The sequence below is a fragment of the Pelecanus crispus genome, chromosome 11 (assembly GCF_030463565.1).
Source record: "Pelecanus crispus isolate bPelCri1 chromosome 11, bPelCri1.pri, whole genome shotgun sequence".
In the NCBI taxonomy this organism is placed as follows: Eukaryota; Metazoa; Chordata; class Aves; order Pelecaniformes; family Pelecanidae; genus Pelecanus; species Pelecanus crispus.
Genome location: NC_134653.1, coordinates 18633377 through 18652526, shown reverse-complemented (window position 1 = coordinate 18652526; position 19150 = coordinate 18633377). Strand labels below are relative to the sequence as shown.

The 19150-nt window shown below is 53.9% G+C and overlaps 2 protein-coding genes across 2 annotated transcripts; both read right to left on the bottom strand.

Annotated features, from left to right (window-relative positions):
- Window positions 1-5145: 5145 nt before the first annotated feature.
- On the bottom strand, window positions 5146-8566 carry LOC142594622 (SPRY domain-containing SOCS box protein 3-like). Its single transcript, XM_075719326.1, has 4 exons — window positions 8384-8566; window positions 6601-6703; window positions 6162-6287; window positions 5146-5861 (listed from the first exon to the last, which is right to left on the bottom strand). The coding sequence occupies exons 1-4, from the start codon at window positions 8489-8491 to the stop codon at window positions 5509-5511; spliced, it is 690 nt and encodes a 229-aa protein (XP_075575441.1). The 5' UTR covers window positions 8492-8566; the 3' UTR covers window positions 5146-5508.
- A 6764-nt stretch (window positions 8567-15330) lies between these two features.
- LOC142594533 (nucleoside diphosphate kinase 3-like) lies at window positions 15331-19031 on the bottom strand. The gene is made up of 6 exons (XM_075718645.1): window positions 18971-19031; window positions 18694-18824; window positions 18065-18166; window positions 17623-17735; window positions 16562-16698; window positions 15331-15795 (listed from the first exon to the last, which is right to left on the bottom strand). The coding sequence occupies exons 1-5, from the start codon at window positions 19014-19016 to the stop codon at window positions 16581-16583; spliced, it is 510 nt and encodes a 169-aa protein (XP_075574760.1). The 5' UTR covers window positions 19017-19031; the 3' UTR covers window positions 15331-15795; window positions 16562-16580.
- Window positions 19032-19150: the final 119 nt, after the last annotated feature.

The window sequence follows — 19150 nt, the reverse complement described above, 5'->3', positions numbered from 1 at the left end:
AAGGGGCAACAGAATAGGGAAGTAATGGAAGTTGTAAATAAGGCTGTAAGCACCGGGACCCTCAGAGCCCTGCGCTGGAAGAAGACTGTGACTGGGGGGATGATAAACTCCCAGCTGACCCTGAACTTGTTCGGGACTGGCTGCTCCAGCTGGCTATGCATAAATCTATGGGGCTTGATGGGATTCATCCCAGGGTACTAAAAGAGCTGGCTGACATCATCGTGGGACACCTCTGCATTGTTTTTCAACGGCCTGGGGAGTCTGGAGAGGTTGACCGGAAGCTGGCAAAAGTTGTCCCAGTTTCCAAGCAGGGTAAGAAGGAAGACCCTGGTAATTACAGGCCTGTCAGTCTCACTTCAGTGTCAGTTAAAATTATGGAGAAGGTTTTTCTGAGAGTTACTGAAAAACATTTGAGAGAGACTGCAGTCATTGGTCATAGCCAGCACGGGTTCATGAGGGGAAAGTCCTGCTTAACCAGCTTAATTTCCATTTCTGACAAGGTCAGCCATCTAGTTGACCAAGGGAAGCCAGTACATGTGGTGGTTTTGGATTTTAGCAAAGCTTTTGGTATTGTTTCTCACAGTATCCTGGATAAGCTGTCCAGCACACAGCTAGACAAGCTCATCATACTTTGGGTGAGCAATTGGCTGATGGGTCGAGCTCAAAGGGGGAATGGGATTACATCAGGATGGCAGCCAGTCACTAGTGGGGTTCCCTAGGGCTCCATTTTAGGACCAGTGCTCTTTAATGTTTTTATAAGTGATCTGGATGCAGGATTTGAATGTACATTAAGTAAGTTTGCCGATGATTTAAAGCTGTGGCCTCCCTTGAGGGTAGAGAGGCCTTAGAGAGAGATCTGGATAGGCTAGAGAGCTGGGCAATCACTAACTGTATGGAATTTAACAAAGAGCAAGTTCCGGATTCTCCACCTGGGACACGGTAAGCCTGGTTATACATACAAATTGGGGGATGGGAGGCTGGAGAGCAGCCCCACAGAAAGACGTCTGGAGGTTTCAGTTGATGGCAAGTTAAATATGCATCAGCATTGTGCCCTGACAGCCAAAAGGGCCAACTGTGTCCTGGGTTGCATCAAGCACAGCATAGCCAGCTGTTTGAGGGAGGTGATTGTTGCACTCTACACTGCACTGGTGCAGCCCCACCTCAAGTACTGTGAGCAGTTTTGGGCACATCAATACAAGAAGGACATCAAACTATGAGAGGGTGTCCAGAGGAGGGAGCCTGAGATGGTGAAAGGCGTCGAGAGCAAGACTTACAAGGAGCAGCTGAGGTCACTTGGCTTGTGGACACGATGACCATTATGGGTTCCTTCCAACTTGACATATTCTATGATTCTGTCTTCACTTAAAGATTTATGTGGGAAGCCCACGCTGGAGCAGGCTCCTGGCAGGACCTGTGGACCCGTGGAAAGAGGAGCCTGCGCTGGAGCAGGTTTGCCAGCAGAACTTGTGACTCCACGGGGGACCCACGCTGGAGCGAGCTGCTCCTGAAGGACTGCACCCCATGGAAGGGACCCACGCTGGAGCAGTTCGTGAAGAACTGTGGCCTGTGGGAAGGACCCATGTTGGAGAAGTTCGTGGAGGACTGTCTGCTGTGGGAGGGACCCCACGCTGGAGCAGGGGAAGAGTGTGAGGAGTCCTCCCCTGAGGAGGAAGGAGCGGCAGAGATGATGTGATGAACCGACTGCAACCCCCCATTCCCCGTCCCCCTGCGCTGCTCGGGGGGAGCAGGTAGAGAAAATCAGGAGTGAAGTTGAGCCAGGGAAGAAGGGAGGGGTGGGTGGAAGGTGTTTTAAGATTTGGGGTTTATTTCTCATTTTCCTACTCTGATTTGACTGGTAATAAATGAAACTGATTTTCCCCAAGTCGAGTCTGTTTTGCCCGTGATGGTAATTGCTGAGTGGCCTCTCCCTGTCCTTATCTCAACCACCCACGAGCTTTTTGTTATATTTTCTCTCCCCGGTCCAGCTTGAGGAGGGGAGTGATAGAGCGGCTTTGGTGGACACTTGGCATCCAGCCAGGGTCAACCCACCACAGTTAGGATGTGATTCTCTTTTCCCAAAGAAATAGCCTCAGCCAGGACAGCAAGGGTCAGGGACCCCCCCCAGTGCCAAAGTACTGCTAATTGGGGCCTCCCACAATGACACAGAAACCCCTGAACTTCCTCCCCTGAACCGCAGCTTGCTGGCTCAAAGCAATGCCAGCAAGTGCTGCAGAAGCAGGAGGGCACCCTCCAAACAAAGTTCCTCCTTGCCAGGGATTCTTCTGCCTCCATCTGCTAATACTTGAATTAGTTCCTGGGGAGGAGCAATCCAGCAAGGCTGTTTTTTCTGGCTGCAGCACCCATACAGATGGATTGACAGAGAGCCTGTCCTACTTCATTAAGGTTCTCATTCAAAGCCTGTCACCAGAGAAGCGAGAGCCATCTTCACCTAAAGATTTGTGATGTGGGAAGGAAAGGCAGGGAGTCATGGGGCTCGGCGGGGAACAAATGCACGTGGTGCAAAAAGCTTGACCGGAGCCTTTGCAGGTCTGTAACGGGAGCAGGGGAAAAGGCAGCAGCTGGAGCTTTGTGTTTCCAGTGACTCTGCTGGGAGGAAACCCATGGAGAGGACAGGTTAAAAGCCATTTCCCATCCTATTTATTTTAACCCCCTTCCACTTTCCAACACCCTTTGCACTTGGCTGATGGCACTGACTCGGACCTGAATCATCTGCAAATGCGCTGCTCGTGGGAGGAGAAGTCAAAGGCCAGGAAAAGCCCCACGAGCAGAAGCCCAAGGCTGACCGCAGGCCCTGCAGAAAGCGGCCAGAAACCGCGGGGACTGGAATGGCATTGGCATCCAGTCCTGCAGGGGTGGCAGACCCGCGTGGTTCTGCTGCCGGGCTGTCACAAGCAGAGCGTGTGGTGCTGTGCGCTCAGCTCCTCTGTCAGCGTGTTCCTGGCTGTCCCTGCCCATCAGCTCTCACAGCAGTGCTGCCTTGGTATCAAGGGGTACAAACAGGAGGTGGAGCTGCCAGACATGGCCGTTGAACCGGCCTCCGGCTGGATCAGCTCTGGGATGGGTCCCCCGAGCCAGCCTGTCCTGACAGCGCGCCACAAGCTCCGCTTGAGCACCCGAGCCCTTGTCTTGCTGCGCGGTTTGTTCCCAGCAAGTGCTTGTGTCCTCATCCATAAGGAGCAGCTAAAGTGCTTTCCCCTCCCTCTTTCCTGTCTAAAATCTGAGGGTAGCTCCAAAGCAGAAGAGCAGGCAGGCGCTCCTGCCTGCCATTTGCTGGCAGCAGTACCAGGCCACTACTGGATTAGCCGCTCGCCCAGGCTCTAATCCAGCATTTCCCCTCGGCACAACCAAGAAGTCTCGGCAAGGGGCTGTTCTGTGCACAGACGCTGCTGCACTGATTCTCAGGCTCTGGGATGCGGGTTTGGAGTTGTTTGTCCCAGCATAACCCGCCAGAGGACAGGCGTTACAAAACCCTGCAGCCTCCCTTCCAGCGCGCAGCCACAGGCATCAGTCTGGCTCTGCTGAAGAGCCACCCCAGCCAAACGGGCGTTTCAGCGAGAAGCACAAGAACCCTCCGCAGGGCAGAGGCAAGGTAATCTCCGCTGCCTTTACCTCCTCTAGATCTGACAAACGTACGTTGCATTTAAAACAGCCCCTCCAGGCTGGTAGCTGTGCTAGCGTGGCTATTTTTGACAAATGCCTTCATTTTCCTGCCTTCAAGGGCCATAAGAGGAACGAAAGACAGTTTCTACTTTTATTATTACAGTCTAATACAGTCTTTGATACAGGAGAAGCAGCAGGAGCCAACATGCAAAGCCATTAAAGTCATCGGGGGCTCGAGAAAATTCACCAACAGCTCAACTCGTGTAAGTAACTGCTCTTTCACAACAGCGACGCAGGTGCATCTCTAGGAGCCTGTTTCCCTACGTGCTGCTGCTCCACTGTGCCCCACAGTCACGGCGTGATGAGTTCATCGCAGATACCAAACCAACACACAACAGGAGGAGGAGGTGTCGCGTCAAGAGAGGCTTTGGAAGGTACCCAATTTATCGTTATAAGTCCGGTCGCATTCAGTACACTGAACTATCACGATTACAGATTCACAAATAACGTAGGCACCTTTCGTCTAGTCGTGCTGCATGAACTATCACGGCCACACTTAAAGTGTCTGGTCGCGTTCAATGACCACTATCACGCTAGACCAATAAATCAAAGCAATTTATTAAAGCAACAGACACACAGGTTCTTTGGATTACCGGTGATAAATTCACTGACTGCAAGGCACATACAAGTGCCAAAGTTTAGAATAACACAGATGCATCAAAAGACATAAAAGCGACTCTATAGAGGTTTCTAAGTTTCCCGGGGAGGCACTTGGTATAACCAAGTGTTAGATTCTTACTCAAAGGCATCCCGATGGGGGGGGAAGAGAGGCTCAGCCCGTCGACTGATCCCAGAGGTCAGAGTAGTACACGATGGTATCTTCCCCAACATCCCCTCTCCCTTAGGCCAATTTTATAGTATTTTTACACATTAGGTGGAGCTTGAGGGACTCTAGTCATACATACTTTTGTTACGATTGGTGTAAAACTTTCTCGCTTTGTTTTAAAGGTACAGGCCCAGAAAAATTCAGAGCACAGGCTCAGTGAGGGGGGGTCTTACCTTGGAGGCGGGTAGGTTTTGAGATGGGAGTGTGTTCTAGTATTATAATGATATTATAATGAGTAAAATTTACTAAAGGACAGCATTTTCATCAACATCATGATAGTTTGCTGACTCAGGGTATCACTTATGCAGCTTATCAGGACCATGGTGCCCCTCTGAGTTCCCTTATGGCAGAGCTTGGCCGTGATGTCTCCACACCACTCCACCCCCTGGGCAGCTCCTCTCAGAATCAGCACACCAGGCTCCCCTGGGTTGCGACATCCAAGGTTACAGGCTTAGGAACTTCTGTGGGATAGATTCCTTGCATCCAGCTGCATTCCATCCACAAAGCTTCTTCAATGCTGTGCCTTTCTTGTATTCGTAAATCTAAGTCTGATGTCTAAGTCACCTCCAGCAATCACTCCACAGGAGGGGACTGGTCTTTGATTTTGTCTTTTGAGGAGCCAAGCCCGTTACTTGACTAGAGTCCAGTACACTTTGAAATGGGGAGGCCACCTTAAATCTTGTCTCTGTGGACAGTCTGCAGAGAAGAGGGATCCTTCAGGAAGAGGCGATGGCTTTGACAGCAAGTCAGGAGATGAAGCTCAGATATTTGGGTGCAGTTTACCTGTTTCATAGAGCTGGGACCTCTGTAAGTCTACAGGTCTTTTCATTGCATGTGATGGATGTTTAGGCTAAAGGTTTCCAACAGCATAAGAGAAATCTTTGCAAATGAGTAGAAATGGAAGTCCCCATGAAGAAAGAGGTGCATCAGGCCTGGCTGGCCCTCGCAGACGGCGGAACAAAACCCCACCCGACTCCCTCAGCAGTTCGTCTGCAGAGACATTATGTCCTCCTGCACCTCTTCCTTTGGCAGGCCTCTGCGTCTGAGCCATAGGAGCTGTCTGAGTCGCTTCCCGATGAGGAGGAGGAGGAGGAGGAGGGCTTCGACATGCTACAGTTCATGCTTAAGACCCACCCCAGTCTGTTGTGTAGCACCTGCTTGAGTCCCGGTGGCAATGGCAGCACCTCCAGCGTGTCCACGTAGTCGGGCAGGAGCTGGCGCAGGCGGTAACAGCAGAGATACTGGAGGGATGTGCAGCTGGCGCAGGAGCGGATCACCTTCATGCTGCTCTTGGCCACCGTTGAGCACACCATAGGGTAAAACTTCTTGTTCTGCAGCTTCGTAGCTGCAACCCCTGCCCAGGGGACAGGTTTGACATTAGTTTTGACGAGGTGATCTCACTCTTCCCAGCTACCCTGAACCTATTACCTACAGAGCTGTTGGAAAATGCTTGGAAAACAGCCTTTTGAAATCCCAATCTATTAATCAACAAATGTAACCTTCCTCCCACTCACTTCACGCCTTGGTCTTCTACTTTGCCAGCGTTTTCTCCAGCAGCCCTGCTGCAGCCAGACGCTGAGTTCAGCCAAAGCTATGCCGCTCCCTGCTCCCACTCCCCCTGCCTGCAGGCCGCTGCGGCTGCCCTTGCTCTTACCTATGCACTTGCGGTTTTTGAAGAACGTGAGCATCCTGTGCCACGTGTCCAAATGCACCCCGATGATGGAGCCTTGGCCAAACCTCGAAGAGAAGTTTGTTTTGTCTCCCTTGTGATGCAGTAGTCCTTAAAACAAACAGAAAAAAATGGCGTTCAGTGGAAAGCCTGCGCTTCGCAAATTCATCCCAACTCCTGCACTGCACATTCCCACTGGTACAGCCTCGCTCGGTGCCTAAAAAAATCCCTCCGTTGCCTGATCCTTGCCCTCCCACCCCAGAGCGGGCGATGAAGAGGGGAAAGTTGAGGGTTTGCAATACCAGAGCGCAGCCAGCAGCACTGAAACCCCCAATCAGTGACACGCAACTGGCAGTCCAGGCACCCTGGGAAGTTCACGCGCTGGTTCTAAGGGGTCTGCAAAACACAGGCGTTACTGCATTACCTGTGTAGGAGAGTCCCCAGCTGTCCTCATCCTTGCCCAGCAGGCTGCAGAAGGTGTGGCGGTACTTGTCCAGGTTCACGTCCGATGTCCCAATTCCCACCATCTGCGAGGCAAGGCCAGGAAGAAGAACACAGGCTTAGCGCCTTTTCAAGCAACAAAACACAACCGAGACTCCACCTCCAGCTCGCCCCTCCTTTTCTTGGCACAGTCCAAAACACCCAGAGGTTCTGGTGAAGCCAAGTCAGAGATTTCAGGCCGGAGTTGAAGGCTCCCAGCTCCAACTGCCTTTCCCAAGTGAGGAGGCCCAGATGAACTGCTGGAGAAGCTTGCTGACCTGTTCATAGAATCACAGAATGGTTTGGCTTGCAAGGGACCTTAAAGATCATCTAGTCCACCCCCGCTGCCACGGGCAGGGACGCCTTCCGCTAGATTAGGTTGCTCCAAGCCCCGTCCAGCCTGGCCTTGAACACTTCCAGGGAGGGGGAATCCACAGCTTCTCTGGGCAACCTGTTCCAGTGCCTCACCACCCTCACAGTAAACAATTTCTTCCTTATGTCCAACCTACATCTATCCTCTGTCAGTTTAAAACCAGGACCCCTTGTCCTATCGCTACGGGCCCTACTAAAAAGTCTGTCCCCATCTTTCTTACAAGCCCCCTTTAAGTATGGAAAGGCCACAATAAGGTCTCCCCGGAGCCTTCTCTTCTCCAGGCTGAGCAACCCCAACTCTCTCAGCCCTTCTGCGTACGAAGGGTGTTCCAGCCCTCTGATCATCTTCGTGGCCCTCCTCTGGACCCGCTCCAACAGGTCCATGTCTTTCCTGTGCTGAGGGCTCCAGAGCTGGACGCAGGGCTCCCGCTGGGGCCTCACTACAGGGGAGTAGAGGGGCAGAATCACCTCCCTCGACCTGCTGGCCACGCTTCTTTTGATGCAGCCCACGATACAGTTGGCCGCCTGGGCTGCGAGCACACATTGACAGCTCACGTCCAGCTTTTCATCCACCAGTACCCCCCAAGTCCTTCTCCTCAGGGCTGCTCTCGATCCCGTCATCCCCCAGCCTGTATCGATACCAGGGATTGCCCCAACCCCACGCACCACTGGTCTCCACCCAGACATCAAGCCGTTGACCACAGCTCTTTTGAGTGCAACCATCCAGCCAATTCCTTATCCACCGAGTGGTCCACCTGTCAAATCCATGTCTCTCCATTTTAGAGACAAGGATGTTGTGTGGGACAGTATCAAATGCTTTGCACAAGTCCAGGTAGGTGACGGCAGTCACTCTTCCCTTATCAACCAGTGCTGCAACCCCGTCACAGAAGGCCACCAAATTTGTCAGGCACGATTTGCCCTTAGTGAAGGCATGTTGGCTGTCACCAACCACCTCTCTGTTTTCCATGTGCCTTAGCATAGTTTCCAGGAGGATCTGCTCCACGATCTTGCCGGGCACAGAGGTGAGAATGACCAGCCTGTCGTTCCCCAGGTCCTCCTTTTTTCTCTTTTTAAAAACAGGGGTTATGTTTCCCCTTTTCCAGTCACTGGTAACTTCACCGGTCTGCCACAACTTTTCAAATATGATGGATAGCGGCTTAGCAACTTCATCTGCCAGTTCCCTCAGGACCCTAGGATGCATCTCATCAGGTCCCATGGACTTGTGCACATTCAGGTTGCTTAGAGAGTCTCAAACCTGATCTTCTCCTACGCTGGGCACTACTTCATTCTTCCAGTCCCTGTTCAAAGAACACGGGGCATTTCTGCATGCCCGTAAGCCACTCTGCCCCACGTACCATATCTGTGCCGTAGACCGGGGAGGTCATCTTGATCTCCCAGAAGTGCTGCCCATCTGCCAGCTCTTTGTTTCCCCGGATGGCGGCGGTGCCGCAGCTGTACTCCATGTGGAAGTTCACCTTGCGGTTGTCGCAGGTCAGCAGGGTGGCCGTTGACTTATTCAGGTCGTCCCACACCCAGTCAAAATCTGTTCAGGAAGCACAAAGGGGACAAGGATGGGCAAAGGCCCTCAGGGAGCCATCCCCAAGCCAAAGCACAGGCAGACATTTGTTTTGAAGGCCTGTTAAGGGTTTGGCTTGTTTTTTTTTTTTACTGTTTAAGAGGGTAAACCCTAAGCTGTGCACATTGGAGAGCTGTTTGAGGCCTGGACTATTCTGCAGTGTCCCACAAAGGACGGTTCAGTGCTCTGAACCCAAAGCTGTCAGCATCAACCAGTTGCCATTTGGGCTATCACGAGCCACAGAGATGCTGCGGTAATCTGCATCCTTGGAGATTTCCAAAACTCCATAGGGCAAGGCCCTGAGCACTATGACCTAACTTTGAAGCTAGCCATTCTTTGAGCGGGGGTAGGACTAATGACCTTCCGAGGTCCCTTATGACAAGGAATCCCTGCAGTACAACTTGATTCTTGCTCACCTGGCCTGCATCCAGCCTTTTGGCCAAAGGGGCTTCACCTCTCCATCTAGGAAGGTCTTCACATAATCCTCTAGAGACTGAGCCTTATTCTTGTCAAGGTCATAACCATCCAACTTAATCTTCACCAAGTGGCAAAGCAGCTCCCTGAAGAACAGGAAGATTTCAAATACAGTTACGCGGATTAACTTTCCCCAGTTGGAGGTCATTCTGTTTACCCAGGGCTGGATAAATACACCAAGACACGCCTGGCTCTGCATAACACCTTGCTAATAAAACCGACCCTGCACTGCCTCTGCAAGGAAGAGGAAGGGAAAGGCACGTTCCTCGCTCTGTGTGTGCACGCACATCAACACGCCAGGGGGGAAAAGCCTCGTCACCCCTTCCCATTTCAGTATCCTGAAACAGCAGAGGTACTAAACCAGTGCCAGAATTACAGGCATCATTAACAACCGCAGAACTGAACCCCTCTGCAGACCTTCGTGCTGAGAGGCAATGAGAAGGCAGGAAATGAAGCTTGATTTGTTCAGGTCACAGGGAGCCAGCCTGCTGAGAAGAGCTACAGGTGCATAGTGAGCAAATGAGGAGCTGAGCTTGCTTGGCAAACTTGGCCTGAGTGTGGGCTTGGCATTCCTCCTGGTACTTGGCCATCTGCTCTGGCATGGCCCTTCCAATGGCTTCCTTCAGCTTCTGTAGAGGTTCCTTCAATCGGCCACCCTAGAGCACAGCACAGAACAGCCTGAAGTTCCACATGGTGTGTTCCAGCTGAGACACCCAAATCTGGCAGGTTGAGACCTTGACGGTTCTGAGTCCACACCACCACATGTGGTGGCTGAACCACGCTCAGTGGAGGGCAACACCACGTTAGGTAGACCACAGCTGTGCTCTGGACATCAGGGGTAACATGCACACAACACAGGGATGCGCTACCAAATTCACTCACTGCAACTCTGATGCAACCTGGGGAGCTGGAGGCAGGCAGAGAGGGACAAAGTACAAGCCAAACTACGTGAACGTTCTTTAGAGTTTAGAATCAGATGACTCAAGCCTTTATGCCAAGCTAGGCCTTTCATTCTAGTTTGATTATCTGGAAAAGGAACGAAAGAATGTCAGCAGTCTCACTTATTCTGCATTTCCTCCTGGCAGCTGAAGTGCAGGGGGCTGGCAGGCCTTCAGGGAGGGATGGTGGTTACATGAAATCCTGTTCCACACCCATCCCAATAGGATCGCTCCCATCCTCCACATCAGGAAGGGACTCCCTTCTGGGGATTCACTGAGGAGTCGCTCCAGGTCTAGGTCAGTTAATGAGTCCATAGCCGTCGCTGCCTGAAGCAGGTTGTTATCACAGCACGGCCAAAGAGCAAGAGCAAAGGGTCAGGCATCACCTCCGTCTCCCTTGGGGCTGGAGGTTCTGCCGGTGAAGGAGTCGACACTTTCTGCTCTTCATCTTTTTTCTTCTGTGCATCCTTCTCCTTCTGAAACTTTTTCAGCATCTCCTTGACACTAAGAGCACCAGAGTATTTCTTCTTCTTCTTCTTCTCTTTACTTGCATTTAACACCGTAAAGCTGTAAACAAAGTACAGAGGAGAAAAGAGAACTGAAATGAATACCAGATTAAGGGGAAGAGAGAAGGATACCTTCATCCCAGGTCATTTCGGCCATATGTACCAATCCCCTAGAAAGCCTTAGCCCCTTAACCAATTACACCAGGAAAGATATTGTACTGCCTCTTAAGGTTTTAAAGGTCCTGCTGCTTGTTCAGCTTGGAGAAGAGAAGGCTGAGGGGTGACCTCATCGCAGTCTACACCTTCCGCAAGGGGAGGTGCTGATCTCCTCTCTCTGGTGACCAGCAATAGGACACGAGGAAACGAAATGCAGCTGCATCAGGGGAAGTTCAGATTGGACATTAGGAAAAGGTTCTTCACTGAGAGGGTGGTTTTCACTGGAACAGACTCCCGGGGAAGTAAGTGCTCATGGCACCAAGCCTGTCAAAGTTCAAGGAGGATCTGGACGATGCTCTTAGTCACATGGTTTATTGTTAGGTTGTCCTGCAAGGAGCAGGGAGTTGGACTCAATGATCCTTAGGTATCCCTTCCAACTTGAGATATTCTATGATTCTATGATCCTAAGGTCATACCTGAGAGTTAAGGATAAGACTGAAGTCCTGACACTTCACCTGGTACCCGATGCCCTAAACGACACAAGGCGTTTTCATTGTTAGGTATCTCTTTTTTTAGTAATTTATCTATCAGGTGTTCACTTACCCAACTTTAAGTTTCAGTTCCTTTTCTGTAATCCTCTATGCTTTCTGAAGGCATTTTATGTCAGATTTAGTAAGTGTTGCCCATGAAACAACACCTCGGGAATGATGGAAATAGCATGTTTTAATGGAAATGTTTAACAGAATGTTTGTTTAACGGAACCGACCTAAAGCAGATTCTACTGCAGCAGAGGAAACTATACCCATCTATTGGAAACCAGGGAGACTTGCGGATACATGACACTGCTGTTCTGCACACTTCTCTGCCTCTCAACTCGACTTCACAACTGATTTGAGCCATGGCTTCCATTTTTAAGGTGTAGAGCATAGCTGCCCTCCACAGAGCAACCGTTTCTCCATTCATGGCCCCCTACTCTAAGGACCTGAAGGTAAAGCTTTTTGCAGCTGTGCAACCTGAAACTGAGGGGAAGCAGAAAGACTCATGCAACAGGTTCATCACTTCTGCAACCACTCACACCAGGGACAGGGCTGCCATAGTGCAAGGCTTGCGTTGATGTATGAGTCCTTCCTTGCTGCCGAGAGGCGATGCAGCTTAAACTTAGCTACGTCCATTGTTCCGGCAAGGAAGATTTGGAAATGCACAAACAACTAGTGCAGAGGCACTGAAGCAAGAGGGAGTTAGCATGACAGTAGCTGGATGCTTTTTGCCTGTTAAAACCAGGAGAGCAAATTCCTTTTCCTTCTCTTCAGGCTCTCCAATATCTGTTGCCACTGTCAGTGCCTAAACAGAGCTCCAAGAAACACCAACACTGCAGCTAGCTGTGCCCCTCTTTGCTCGGACACTCGTGCTGTGGGGCTGTGCTCCTTCCCTAAGCACCAGCTGCCTTTTTTCTCCCACTTTGGAAGCAACGGGGCTTTACCTGCTGGTGTTTATGCAGCACGCACTCAAGCCACCCCCCACTGCAACAGGTACTACCGCAGCGTAACAAATCCCACCCGTAACCCTGAAGCAAGGTGTCCAGCAGCAAGCGTTCCCTCCCGCTCCTTACCCAGCTTTTGGAAACTTGGACTTTTTGGATTTCTTTTCCTTGTCGTAAGAATCATCTTTCTTCTTTTTCTTCATTTTTTCACCTCCGTCTTTCAACTTCCGCTTCTGGACAGGGTTAAAACCAAGTCACAATCAACGCATCTCCTGCCCATGGAATTGGACCTGCACCCCCACAGCCACTTTAGGCCCTCTCCCAAGAACTGGAGAACAGCTTCTTCCCCACTGGACACGTTAACCCAACCCCCATACATGTCATCACCACGGTTCTGGCACACACTGTCTTCAACATTTCACAGTGCACCTAGCTCTTACACTAGAGACAATCCTATCAAGAAAGGGGCAGGGACGCCAAGTGCTCCTGCTTTTGCCCTTTTAGCCGCCTTGCTTCGGCATTATGAAAACGGGGCTGTCTCCAACAGACATTGCCACCAAAGGGGAGCACTAGTTTCCCAGCAGAGTCTCCAGCACACCACAGAGGACAGAGAAAAGAACCCTCAAACATATCTTGGCATCCCCATAATGCTAAGTGACTTTTCAGGGTGACAAGCAGCTGCTGTCACCTCTACTCTAGGAACCAGGCAACCCCACCAGGAGTCTCTTCCATGCCAGACAGGCTTCATTTTACTACCAAATATGGGGACAGAATAGGATTTGAAGTGCTCATCCCTATTCTGTCCAACCAATTCACAAATCTCTCCCTACTTTGAATGTCAACACACGTTTCGTGCCACAAACCCACCGAGCTCTAACAGGGGAAATAATCGAGGCAGCTGCCTTGCTGACCTTGGGACACTTCTTCTTCTCCTTCTCCTTCTCCTCTTTAACATAGTCATCTTCAGATTCAGATGCTTGTCGAAACTGCAGTGTTCCTGAGTTGATGTAAAACCCTCCATACTTTGTAGTAAGAGAAGCTGGAACAAGCTCATCGTACTGGAAATAACAGAGGACAATCTATTGGCACTGTAAGCTTTGTTACTTTATTCTGTAGCTCAGCTGCTTGGAGAATGGAGTGGGACTTGTGCTCCCCAAAGAACGGATGGGGCTGTGGACACGCTGCCAACCAGCATTCTCCTGCCATGCGGTTGCCCCGGGAGCTCTCGTTCCCCAGCCCTGGCGCACTCCTGGCCTGCACCCAGTTCAGGTTCTCCCCAGGTGCCAGCTCAGCCCCCTCAAAAAGGCCTCAAAAAGATACAGCCACGTATTGTAGAAGCATTTCTCCTTTGGATGCTCTTTAGAAAAGAGCTGCTCAGAGCTGCTAGCAAGCCAGGTACCAAAAATCCCTTTAGATCAAGCAATTTAAAGTGAAACGAGCATTGTTCCCCACAGGCCACGAGGACACTTACCTTGTCTCCTGAAGAACCACCTTTCACTTTCCCTCGACAACTCTCCAGAAGATCTGGGTAGAAAAATTCTGGATAATGCTTTTCATCCGGCTCAAAGAGAGGGACTGTGATTCGAACAGCTGTTGCAGCCGGTTCAGAGTCCTTCCGAGACCCTTCCGGGAAGCTGCTGCTCTGTGGACCGTGGAGAGTGGTGAACGAAACCCTGCGCGGCTCCGTCATGGCTGTGGCCAAGTCTTACCAGTCTGCCCCAGCTGCGCAGATAGGAGTTTCACCGGCCGGAGAGGGATAACCAAGGACGTTGGAGGTGGAACAAGTCGTCTGATTTTGAAGTTTGCTTGGGAAATGACAAGTGCCCGCACTGCTAGTGCTTGCTGCAATCATTAAAGAGAAAGAAAGAAGTCGACCCTCAAACCACAATTCCCTCCACCGTTGGCAGCCCCCCACGTTGTCACTTCTGCCCACCCCCGCGTCTCTGTCTGAACACCACACCGCTCCATTTCCAAAGGCTGAAGGAACTACAGTTGTCACGGAAACCAAACGACCCCACCAGCCTTGCTGGGACACCGCCCAGCAGCCCCGGGCAGAAACGCCGGCCTGGGCTGCACCGCCTCGGGCAAGGGCTCCGCTCCGGCCGGCAGCTCTCCCGCTGCACGGAGGCCCGGACACCCCTGCCCCGGTAAAGCGACCCCGTCGCCGGCACCCGTGGGGGGCTGAGCGGAGCCCGGGGGCTGGCTGCGCCGCCGGAGGGAGCCCCGGAGCGGGGGGCCCAGTGCTGAGGAGAGCCCCGGCCGCGCTGAGGGGGAGCGGGGGGCCCAGGGCTGAGGAGAGCCCCGGCCGCGCTGAGGGGAGTGCGGGGGGCCCAGTGCTGAGGAGAGCCCCGGCCGCGCTGAGGGGGAGCGGGGGGCCCAGGGCTGAGGAGAGCCCCGGCCGCGCTGAGGGGAGTGCGGGGGGCCCAGTGCTGAGGAGAGCCCCGGCCGCGCTGAGGGGGAGCGGGGGGCCCAGGGCTGAGGAGAGCCCCGGCCGCGCTGAGGGGAGTGCGGGGGGCCCAGGGCTGAGGAGAGCTCCGGCCGCGCTGAGGGGGAGCGGGGGGCCCAGGGCTGAGGAGAGCTCCGGCCGCCCTGCGGGGCCGGGGAGGGGCCGGGTAGGGCAGGGCCGCCCCGCACTCACCACCGCCGCCGCGTGACTGCAGGGGGCGCTGCTCTCGCGCTGAAGCCACGCCCCAGCCCAACGGACGCCGGCCACGCCCACGTCACAACGGCGGGCCTATCCCCGCTGCCCTCTGCGCCGCGGGTGCCGCCCTCGCACCTGCGCCAGGCCTCGCGCGGCGACGGCAGCGGCGGATGGCAGCGGCGGATGGCAGCGGGCGGCGGCCCGGGGTCGGCGAAGCCGCTTCGCCAACAGTGCTTGCTCGCATCCCCCTCAGTGCGCCGAAAGCCGCCCAGGCGACGGCCACCACCCCCTCTGCCCTCCCAGTCCCTGGGGAAAGTAACCAGTGGGAGAGATGACGGGTCGCCAGAGTTTATTACAATAAAGCAAATGGAGGAGTAATTGCAGCAAACTGAATCTGCCACATACTTAGCGCCCTGAACAGCCACCTGGAGAAGGCCCTGAAGGCAGGAGGAGCCCTGGCTGCAGCAGCAGGGCAGCTGAGGAAAGCCCCGGTCACCGGAGGGAGGCCCTCCGTCCCCTCAGCGCTCATTCCCGTGTCACTGCTGGTGCTTCCCGCCTCGGCCCCGCCACCCTTGGGGCCAGCCTGGAGGCGGGGAGCGAGGGCGAGATTATTCTCTGCCCGCAGAGAATGGCACTCATTCCCCAGCAGCTACAAAGCTGGGGAGCTGGAAAGAGACAGCCTTTTCGGGCACAGCCAAAACATCCAAGCCTACACGCTGGAGAGCCCTGGGGGACCTTGTTCCCTGGGTTTAACCGTGCCCCCGTTCCATGTCAGGGTGCAATGTCTCTGTCCCTGCCCTTATGCTCCAGCAAGGCTGTGCAGGGAGCTCAGATGCAACACAGCTCGGAGGAGTCTGATGTTCCAGGGAGAGCTCACAGCAGGCTCAAGGTGGTGTCCAACTGTTCCAGAAACCCTCCCAGCAGGGAAGCTCCACCGTCAGACAAGGAAGTTCTCAGGATCTCCCAGAGCTCGGTGCCAGGGCTCCATAGCCTGCACTGCACATGAGAAAAAAAACTAAATAGTCCTGCTAGTCCTTCCTGAGCCCCAAATCTACAAATCCTTCCCCACCTCACTCCCCCCCTTTCTATTCTTGTGGTTTGCACAGTGCTGCTGCTTCGCTAGCCTGTCAGTGGCCACAGAGGTACAAGCGTGAGACCGACTGTGCTGGCTCAGGCCAGGGGCCACACAGCCAGCAGTGGAGGCCCGCACAGAACCAGAGCAGATCCAGAGGTGCCGCTCCCCCACTCCCAGCACCCACAGCTAGGAACCAGAGACAGAGAAACTGTGCATTTAACAGCATCTGGTGATTTGTCCTTCCAGGCTCAGAGCCTTATAGAAATGCAGGTAGATTATATCGATCACATCACCTTGTAGTGACCAGAGCACCCCTCCCAGCACACGTTCTCCTGTGCCAGGCAGGTCTGACAACACACAGGAATGGGCAGAGAGCCCAGTTTTCACTTCAATAAGTCACCTTGAGCTACTTGGGATTTATGATGCTGCAGCAAACAGAGCAACACCACCAAATACTTACTATAGCAGAGAGGGGTGGGGGGAAAAAGGAAAAAACCAAAGAAATAGCTACTCTTGCAGGGAGCTGAACCGCACAGTTACACACACAGACCAGCTCCCAGGACCCCTCCACCCACACACAGAACAGAAAGCCCCACAGCAGGCGACACCGCAGCAGGATCCACAGCCAGCCCAAGCAGCTGCGATGAAGTGGATGGAAATGTCCCATGCCCAGTCAGGAAGACATACTTCCCTCGGGCTGCTCTCCTCACGCGTAGGTCCAGTGCTCGGCCGTGTCCTCCCAGCAAGTCAGCTCCTCCGGGCGGAACCAGAGGGAGATCTCCTGCCGGGCGCTCTCAACCGAGTCGCTGCCATGGATCACATTCCTGTGGGGAAGAAGAAAGGGATCAGCCGGGACTAAGCAGAGAAAGGCAGGAGAGGGAAGCTGCAGTTGGAAAATTTCATCTTGACAAATTTAATTAAACCGATTGAGCCAGTCACATCCTACAATATTCTTTCCCACTGCACAGCCCTCCTCCTTCCAGCTCAGGGGGTTTGTGGTTATGCTGAACACGGCTTAGGTCATGGATGTGCAGGAGCTATCAGTTCCCAGCACTCCTTCCTCCTATGATGAGGTACCATTTGTTTGCTACAGGAGGAGCTGCAAGCGGCTGTTGATCTGGGGTTTGCCTTGGTTTTATGTCAGTAATTCAAGTTTTGCCTCCAGATTTCCCTCCTTCCTCCTGTCAAAGCAGGTCCTATGAAGCAGGTTTGGTATCAGACACCATGGAGCAGAAAGTTCAATAAAAAGTGGTGTCTACCACAAGCCAGGCTGCAGCCACCCAAGGTCACAGCCAGTGGATATTCACCAGCAAAGAGCCCTACTGCACGTAGAGCTCCTGCTTGGCTTTTCTTACAGACTCGGATGCCCAGTGGAGCTACGGCAGCTCTCCAGGTGCCCTGCTCCCCCAGAAAAGGGCTGAGATGGCTCCTCCCTTCTTCCTCTTCACAGCCTGACAGTCCTGATTCCCCAGAGCAAAAGACAAGGAAACCCCCATCTGCTTTCAACAGAGAAGGCCTCAGGGTGCAGGAAAGACACAAACCCAGCAGGCTCCTCCTTCTGGCAAAACCAACCCCAGGAGACAGAGGTCAGCACCTCCTGCTAGGGAGATGGCTCTGCTCTGAGCACAGAAGGGAAAAGCAGCTACGCTCTGCGGATGCAGACTTGCATGCCTCAGGCAGGCCTTGCACAGGAATGCCCGGACTGGATGCCCTGAAACACTGAGGGAAGAAAAAGCCAAAGCTCTCACTTGCTGACTTCAATGCAGAAGTCTCCTCGGATAGTGCCAGGCCTGGATTCAGCTGGGTTCGTCTCTCCAATCATGGTGCGAACTGTCTTGACCACATCCAGGCCCTGCCAGACCTATGCGACAGTAAAACAAGAATCAGCTTCCACAACTCCCCCAGCAGATCCTACTGTCTGTCCTCTAAATTCCCCAGCTGATCCACCTGGATGAGAGACAGGAAAGGCTCTCTCTCTAAATAGGCTTCAAAAGTTGATTTTTGGAAAATGATCAGGACTGTCTGTGGATTTCATTCACCGCAGCAAACGCCCCTGCAGTTCAGCACAGCTTCAAGAGGCCCTCTGAAGAGGGAGACCACCTCGCTGCCATCGTACCACAAGCCAACGCCGCTAATACTTTGTGCTTACTTTCTGTGCCTTGGTTCAGGGAGAACCGGGCCAGCACTCACCATGGCCACCACAGGCCCAGAGCTCATGTACTTCACCAGACGGCTGTAGAAGGGACGGTCACGAAGGGCGATGTAGTGCTCTTTCAGAAGCTCCTCCGAGGCCTGAGCACAAAGAACACAAAGCTTAGTCTGCTCTCAGCAGGGGGGGGAATTGGGCAAGGTCTACACCCAAGACATGGAGTTAAAGCTGGAGAGCGCATGTTACAATCAAGCTCCTGCACAGACGCTCACTTCCAGGAGGGAAATGGCCTTGCTTTGCTGAAGCCTGACACAGGGAGGGGAGAAGTTTCTAGGTTCGAGGAGCAACACTAGCCAGCTTAGAACAGCCACTATGAAAGCTCTGGAGCATAGACACAGCAAAGGGCAGGCATGTTCCCCACAGCAGGAATCACTCCTCCAGAAGCAGTTTAGGCACCTGAGTGCCAGCACCCCTCTGACCTGCGAGGATCTGGTGCCCAAATGACAACAGCAGGCTATACAAGCTGGGGCACCGACAGAAAAGTCCCTGGCAGTCACCAGCAGAGCCGGGGCCGCCGGGGCCGCACAGGCCTTGCCCCAGCCTCAGCCCCTCGGCACCAGGGGATCCCCGACCCTGGCAGCAGCGGTACCGGCCGGGCCGGGCCGCTCACCCGCAGGAGCTTCAGCCCCACCAGCTGCAGGCCCTTCCTCTCGAACCGCCGGATGATCTCCCCGACCAGGTGCCGCTGGACCCCGTCCGGCTTGATGGCCACGAAGGTGCGCTCGTTGGCCCCGCTGCAGGCTGCAAGGAGAGCGCGGAGGCGTGAGGGCGGGGGAAGGAGACCAACCCGGGCCCTCAGCCGCGGGGGGACAAGGGGCAGGGGGGCCCGGCCCGGCCCCGAGCCCTCAGCCGCGGGGGGACAAGGGGCAGGGGGGCCCGGCCCGCACCGCTCTGGAAGAGGCCGGCGAAGAGGCCCAGCACCAGGCAGATCATGGCGGCGGCGCCGCTCTTAAAGGGGCCGCGCCCCGCCCCACCCCGCGCTCTCAGAGCCCCCTGGGCCGCCCCCACACCCGCCCCCGGCGGAACGATCGTGCCGGGGCTGAGGAGCGGCGGGGCCGATAGAGGGC